We start from the raw sequence: 7,544 nt of genomic DNA, 5'->3' as shown, positions 1-7,544 counted from the left end.
CATGGGTAACATTAATGTTTTTGTAATGTAAGATTTCAGCAACCATTGCTCTATTGCTCCTGTGTCTGCCCCCATTGATATTTAAAGAACCCACTCTTATAATCTCCATGAGAAGACTAAAAGAAAGAAGAGACAGACAGAAAACGAAGAGAAGTTATTTGAAGTGCATCTCATTTAACCCAATTATTGAATTTACGTTTTGCATGACTTTTTTTCCTTTTCTCAGCTTTGAAATTATCTTTTTTTAACTGGAATCTTTTTCTCTGACTTAAACCATCTTTCCCAACCCTCTTCTTCCTGTGAATAACTGACCTTACATCAACAGGTTTTCCAAAAGTCTCATCCATGAAATTGTTTATTTCTTCCAATGAATTTACTTGATCACGGGTAATTTGCGAGACATCAGATACGTCCAAGAAATCAGATTGAACACTCTCATTATCTTCACCATCCTCAATACCTCATCCTTATCCTTATCAGTTTCCAACACTACCTGTGGTAAAGGAAAAACATCTCCACTTTCAGCCTTAGATTCTACTTCTTCTCTACTTCTTCACTACTTTCCATGTTCATCTGGCCTTCTACCCTTATCTCATCCACAGCTTCAATTTGCTCCAGAACCGGTTTACTAAGAACTTTTTCATCACTCACAACAGGTTTACCATTTACATTCTCAACACTTTTCTGAATTTGAACATTGCCAGAACTATTTCCATTCTGATTATCACTATTAGACACTTGAGCATCAGTAAAAGCTCCTTCCTGTCGGGGATTAAATCTGTTCTCAATGCGATTCTCATTATTTAGCGACTTCACCACTAACTACAAGTGCCCTAGTTCTTTCTGTCGCTGTATTCTCCTTTCTGTCATCCGAAATATTACTCGGACCAGCCTATTGATGGTTCCTTTGACTGTAATTCAGCAACAAGGGTGATTTGAAACATGTATCTTGCATTTTTTGCTGTTGAATGAACTGATTGTTAAAAGTACTAAATTAAAAAAATAACATACTGTTGTATTTCGGTGATTAAACCAAATGTTCTCTCATTACATATTACAATAATATTGTGTTTGTAACAATGATTATGTGGACTGAAAATATGTGCAACTGAATGAAAGCATTACATCAGGTTTTGAAAGAATGATTAGTTGTGTTACAAGTGAGATCAGTTTGGATTTTTGTACTAAGGGTTTGGAAAATGTACACCTTACTTGTGAAAATAGTACCAAAGCGAATAAAAAAAACAACAACCTGTAATTGTTCTGCACTTTTGCATATTTCTTTTTTTTTTTTTACCAAAAGCAAGTAAAGTGGTTGTTTACAGGAAATGCATTGTCAGCTGGTTTATTTAGCTACTTTCAGTACACCACATTAAGTATACCACTTAGTACTGTACGACTTTGAATATTAAAGTGAAAATTAACACCTGGCCACTCTTTTGGGTTAGCTAATGTTACAATTAAAAACCGTAGAAGGGTAAAAACGTGCTAGGCAGACATTGATGTTAGCAACACAGCTAAAACTAATACAATTGATAATGGGTGTGTTGGATTTATAGTCTGTGAATAATCAAGCATTGACAATAGTCAATCATATTAAAATTCTATTTAGGGTCCCATAAAGGCTTGGTCCAGCCCTATGAAAGAATGTCATTGTTGGGGGACAATTCTTTTAAGGAGGCACAAGAAAGAAGGAACATGTGTTTAGAGATGAAGGAACTGTGGTGCGAGCAGCTGACTCTCTGAGATCGTAAATGTCCAACTATGAAAGGTCATACGTGCAAATGCACTTGTGACCTCTCACTTCATGTAACCACACCAGGATCATAAGAAACACTGAGGGACTGATCAGGCAAGTCTTTCACAGATAATTTGCTCTGAATATTATATCATCATCCATGTTGCACCAAACCCATGGAACACAAAAGATTAAAAATGTTAAAGCTTTAAATATAAAGACTGCAAAGTTCCGAGGTTTTGCCTCTGTTCATAATATTACATTATAAAACGCTTTTTAAATGTGCAAGTATGTGCAGCGCGTATTAAATAGATGACGGGGCGTATTAAGTGGAAAATTATCTGAACTCGAAACTTCTCAAGTCAGAAACGGGATCCTGCAAGTCACCCACACGCTGCAGAAAAACCCCCGATGATTTCATCAGTGTTTGCTCAGATCTGTTGATCAGAAACAAATGACAACTTTCAACTCACACAGCAGCTTTGAGCATCATATCAAGCTCACCTATCATCCTAAAATATCAGCTGAGAGCTACAGAACTTTCTGCAGCAAACAATGCACTGATACACTGATCTTAAGTTCAAATACTCTCTGTGCCTTGATTTATCGACCTCCTATAATAAGATGTTTCTGCAGGAATTTTCAGATTTTTTATCTTCTATGGTACTGTATTTTGACAAACTATTAATTTTAGGCGATTTTAATATACATGTGTGTTGTCCCTCTCATCCTTTGGTTAAGGAATTTTTTCAAATTATTGACTTGTTTAATATAGCAGAGCATGCTGATAGCAGAGCATGCTCACAGTCCAAAGACTCTGTTTACAATACATAATGTACTAAACCCAAATTCATTTTCATTTCCCGATGCTACACCTATAATCTGTGATGCATTTTTAAAAAAATTTGTGGATGAAATTAGTACTATTCGGCTCTTGTATCCCCAAGTTTGATTTGAACACACCTGCTAATGACCCATGTTCGGCCTGCTTAACTGAGTTTGAGCCTATTTCTTCTACTTTTCTTGTTGAGCTTTTCAATAAAATGAAGCTTTCCTCTTGCACCTAGGATGTGATACCTCCTCGTCTTTTTAGGGAAGTGTTATGTGTAGTTGAACCTTTTGTTTTAACTATTATAAACAGCAGCCTATCTCAAGGTACCGTTTCATCAATCCTGAAACATGCAGTAGTGAATCCACTCCGCAAAAAGGCCAGTTTAGATCCTTATATTTTAGATAACTATCGTCCAATTTCAAAATGACCATTTTTATCAAAAGTAATGGAAAAGGCTGTTTTCCATCAATTGACGGTATTTTTAAGTGAGAATAACTTATTAGACAAATTTCAGTCTGGTTTTAGACAATATCACAGTACAGAGTCAGCTTTGCTGAAGGTGTTGAATGATCTTTTGCTGGCTGTGGATTCGGGTAACTGCGCAATTTTGTTCCTTTTGGACCTCAGTGCTGCGTTTGATACCATTGACCATGCTATCTTGCTTGAACGGTTGAGTAACTGTGTAGGACTTCAAGGTACCGCATTGAATTGGTTTAAATCGTATCTTTCTGATAGAACATTTTCTCTGTGGAGGTTGGGAATTTTTCTTCCACCTCTGTACCATTAACTTGTGGTGTACCTCAGGGGTCTATTTTGGGCCCGCTGTTGTTTTCGTTGTATTTGCTCCCTTTAGGCTCGATTTTTCGGTAAAGTCTTTGTTGAACTGTCTTGAGGAGGTAAGAAGCTGGCTGGCAGCTAATTTTTTAACATTGAATGACTCTAAAACGAAATTGTAGTTTTTGGATCACCAGCTTCTAATATACAGCTTAAAAAACAACTGGGTCCTTTAAGTGGGAACTCTCATGCTTATACCAAAAATTTGGGAGTGATTTTTGATAACGGCCTTAAATTTGACAAACAAATTAACTCAGTGGTGAGGAGTAGCCTTTATAAGTAGCTTTTAGATCTATTGCGAAATTAAAAGTATTTATAACAGTAAACGATTTGGAGACAGTGATTCATGCCTTTATTTCATCCAGGCTGGATTATTGTAACTCGCTGTACTTTGGGGTGGCTAAGTATTCCTTATCCCGCCTACAAAACGTGCAAAATGCTGCCGCCAGGCTTCTTACTGGTACTCGAACATATTTCGCCTGTTCTTGCTTCGCTTCACTGGTTGCCCGTAGAATACCGTGTCAAGTTCAAGGTATTGTTGTACGTTTTTAAGGGGTTAAATGGCCAGGCTTCTCAATACACTTATCTTCTCCACAGGAAATGTTCTAGACCAGGGGTGCCCAACCCTGCTCCTGCCGATCGACTGTCCTGCACAGTTCATCTCCAACCCTAATCAAACACACCTGCCTTTCCTTTCAAGTGATCCTGAAGACCTTAATTGGTTGCTTCAGGTGTGTTTGATTAGGGTTGGAGATGAACCGTGCAGGATAGTCGATCGCCAGGAGCAGGGTCGAACAAGTTGATGCTCACTGTGCCACGATCTAGAATGAAATTAAAAGATGATCGTGCCTCTTCTGTCACTGCTATGCGTCTGTGGAATGATTTGCCGGAACATCTAAGGTTGTCTTCCACTGTTGATAGTTTTAAATCTTCACTAAAGACGTATCTTTTCTCTTTGGCTTTTGGTCAAATGTAATTTTATGATGGGTTTTTATGATGGGTTTACGATGTGTTTGTGTCGGTTGGTGGTGTAGTTATGTATTGTATATTGTTTGAACTGAGTGATTGTACAGCACTTTGGTCAGCAGTGGCTGTTTTAAACGTGCTCTATAACTAAAAGTGCCTTGCCTTGCCTTACACACTGAGATAATTTAATTAAATTGTATTTATTTAAAATTGTATTCTCATGAACAATACAATACAATATTTGTTACAATTACAATAATGGCTTTTAGCCATAATACAGATGTGCAAAAGTACATTTTATAACATAAAACCATGCACCATTTCATATTTATCAGGTTTCTAATACAGTTTTAAACATGGCTAATTTCTGAATAGTTTTAAGTTACTTAAGTCTCAATAAAATAAAATCACACATTTAACCATTTTTTATTTGCCTATTGTTTAAATAAAAAGTGCAAATATCCTTAAATAAACATTTCCCCACATTACTTTCATGTTAAAACAGAAAGTTGGAGGCTAACACTTAAACATTGGTGGATACATTTATCACCACAAACATGGTTGACTCATAACACAACAGTAAACATGTCAACCACATCGGATCTTTTTCACAAGGGAAAACCACAGCATTTACAAAGGTCTTTTTTTACGTACTTGCATAAATAAAGGTCATGCTCTCAGTAAAATACATTAATCAAGGAAATGTAAAAAGTCTATCCACAAATAAACAGTCAGAGTACTCAAGCACAGAGGTTCTCAATTGATTGGTAATGCTTCCCATATTTTGTTGTTGAAGTCAACAGCTCAGCTGTGCATCTAAAAAGCGTTAGATTAATATGTTACTTGGTAGAAGCTAGTCAAATAATACAGATGCCAACACTGACATGTTCTGTGACATCCCCAAAAATATGATAAATGAACAAAAAAATGACCCTCTAGGTTCACTTACGATGAGGATAAACTATGAGGATTTGTGTCAAACACAATTTGTTTTTAATGTGTGGCTGCAGAAAACATAAAAGCACTGAAATAACACATTTAGAAATCAAACTCTCATTTTTCTATTTAGCCTATATCATGTAAATAACTGTACATGCTGTTGGGCCTGTGCAGTTTCATACATATATCCATTCTTAATTTTAGATAAACCATTTTGTTATTGTTTTTGGGACCACCACAAAATCTGAATCAAAGCGAACCCATTTGAGAACAATGCTTGTGCAAATGCTACAGCTACATATTCAATATTTACAGAAACACAAGGAATTCTTAAACACACTTACACTACCAAAGATTTAGACACACCTGCTTATTTTTAATTCATTATAACTTCCTGCATTTTAGAATAACAGCAAAGTGTTGCACTGGTTTTTTTAGGTCATATGAAACAAATTCAGTCATGTGTGCCCAAATCAATAGTGCACATAATTTAAAACTAAATATCTTAGATTGTTGAATCTACAAAATTTGATTCATGTAGTCACAAATGGAAAAGTCATCCATTAAGGCTACAAAATTTGATTCATGTAGTCACAAATGGAAAAGTCATCCATTAAGGCTAAATTTCAGTAAGCGAGCGGTTTATGCTGATTCTCCTTCTGTTTAAAGCATACATGTTTTTAAACTTGCCCTGAATGGCACAGAGTATGGTTTTCCTGTACGCACTGTTTAAGAAGTAATAGATAATTGGGTCTAGGCAGCTATTTAGAGTGGACAGTAGCAAGGTACTCTCATTTAAGATGTGCAACAATTGTTTGCTATGAAGATCCCCGATCACGTTCAGCTGAGCCAGAACGTATGGGATTCGTATTGCATGGTAAGGCAAAAAACACAAAGTAAAAATGGCCGGTACCAAGAAAGTCTTCATGATGACCCTCTTTTTGCGACTCTGTGCCTTAGAGTCACCATTACCCATGGACATAGTCCTGAGTTTATTAGTTATCTTCACATAAAAACAAAGAAAGGCCACATAAAAAACAAGGAAGATCACCACTGTTGTCAGGTTAATGGTCCCACCGACAGTCCCCTTGCTGTGAAAGTGGAAGCAAACTTTGTCGCACGGATGTTTCTGACTGTCGCTTGTCAAAAAGGGGATCATTCCTGAAATGAGGACACCCCAGATGATGTAGCTTGCCATGTAGCTCCACTTGGTCTTCTGGATGCGGAACACCCAAACGGGCTTCACGATTTTCAAGTAGCGATCCAGACTGATGAGGCTGAGGAACAGGATGCTGGAATACATGTTGATGTAGAAGAAGATGCCCACCACCTTGCACAAGTAGAAGGGACCGACTTTGTTGTGGTAGTAAACCCGCAAGGGCAAACACAGGACCAGTAGAGTGTCTGCCAGGGCGAGATGCCGCATGTATACGGCCATGGAAGAGTCTGTATGCCGCCGAAGGAAAAATATGTAAAGGGTGATGGTGTTGCAGAGCAGACCGATGCAACAGATGACAATGTAGCCAATGGGCACGAAGGGTGAAAGTATGCCATCATGAATCTTACAGGATTCGTTCAAGGTTAAGTTGCCTTCCTGCAGCATTGTGACAGCCAAAAAATTGGTGTACACTTGCTGACCACTGCTCCTCAAAAATCTTGACACACAGAGATCCTAATGGAGCGAAAGGGGAAAAGGTCAAAGAATGGTCTGTATTTTGACAGGTTCTTACTTGATCTTTCCTACAACTTGTTAAATTGCTATTGGACAAATGCTAAGATTCCAAGAAAAGAATAGCACTCTTACCTGTGTGAGTGGTTTGCTTGCGCTTGAGCAAGTGACTAAGTGCATGTCTGTTCAGAAACTACAGCACCTATGCAGGAAACTCTGCCTGTATGTCACGTCAGACCTGGTAACTGTGGTTGATGATGCTGTTAACCCCAGCAGAAATGCAGATATGTCACAGTGCTCAACGAAACATGTTTCTAGAAAACCAAAACTCACTTCCTCTCTCTCAGAGCACAGGAAATGTCTGGTTGCCTCAAATGAGAATAGGTGACCATTGCCTTGTTTTTACCATTTTAACATTGTGCACAGTTGAGGAATATACACTTTAGAGTTCTTTGGCTTAACCTTACAATAACCTTAACAAAAACATTTCATCATAAAAGTTTAATAGATTTAATAATATTAATAATTTCATAATAATTTCCTTTGTTAGATAATTGCAGTATAAA

General features: G+C 37.4%; 1 protein-coding gene across 1 annotated transcript; it reads right to left on the bottom strand.

Annotated features, from left to right (window-relative positions):
- Positions 1-5,884: 5,884 nt before the first annotated feature.
- Positions 5,885-7,207, bottom strand: gpr34l (G protein-coupled receptor 34 like). Its single transcript, XM_056239114.1, has 2 exons — positions 7,114-7,207; positions 5,885-6,981 (listed from the first exon to the last, which is right to left on the bottom strand). Exons 1-2 carry the CDS (start codon positions 7,156-7,158, stop codon positions 5,929-5,931), a joined length of 1,098 nt encoding a protein of 365 aa, XP_056095089.1. The 5' UTR covers positions 7,159-7,207; the 3' UTR covers positions 5,885-5,928.
- Between the last annotated feature and the right edge of the window lie 337 nt (positions 7,208-7,544).

The sequence above is a fragment of the Rhinichthys klamathensis genome, unplaced genomic scaffold (assembly GCF_029890125.1).
Source record: "Rhinichthys klamathensis goyatoka isolate OS25496 unplaced genomic scaffold, OSU_Roscu_1.1 h1tg000554l_1, whole genome shotgun sequence".
Taxonomy (NCBI): Eukaryota; Metazoa; Chordata; class Actinopteri; order Cypriniformes; family Leuciscidae; genus Rhinichthys; species Rhinichthys klamathensis.
This window is presented reverse-complemented; position numbering and strand designations above follow the sequence as displayed.

Bases quoted from the DNA above. Each gene is read 5' to 3' on its own strand.
- gpr34l (XM_056239114.1), bottom strand. From the start codon at position 7,158: ATGCACTTAGTCACTTGCTCAAGCGCAAGCAAACCACTCACACAG. The intron at 6,982-7,113 runs GTAAGAGTGCTA...TCGCTCCATTAG, and splicing joins CAAGCAAACCACTCACACAG to GATCTCTGTGTGTCAAGATT.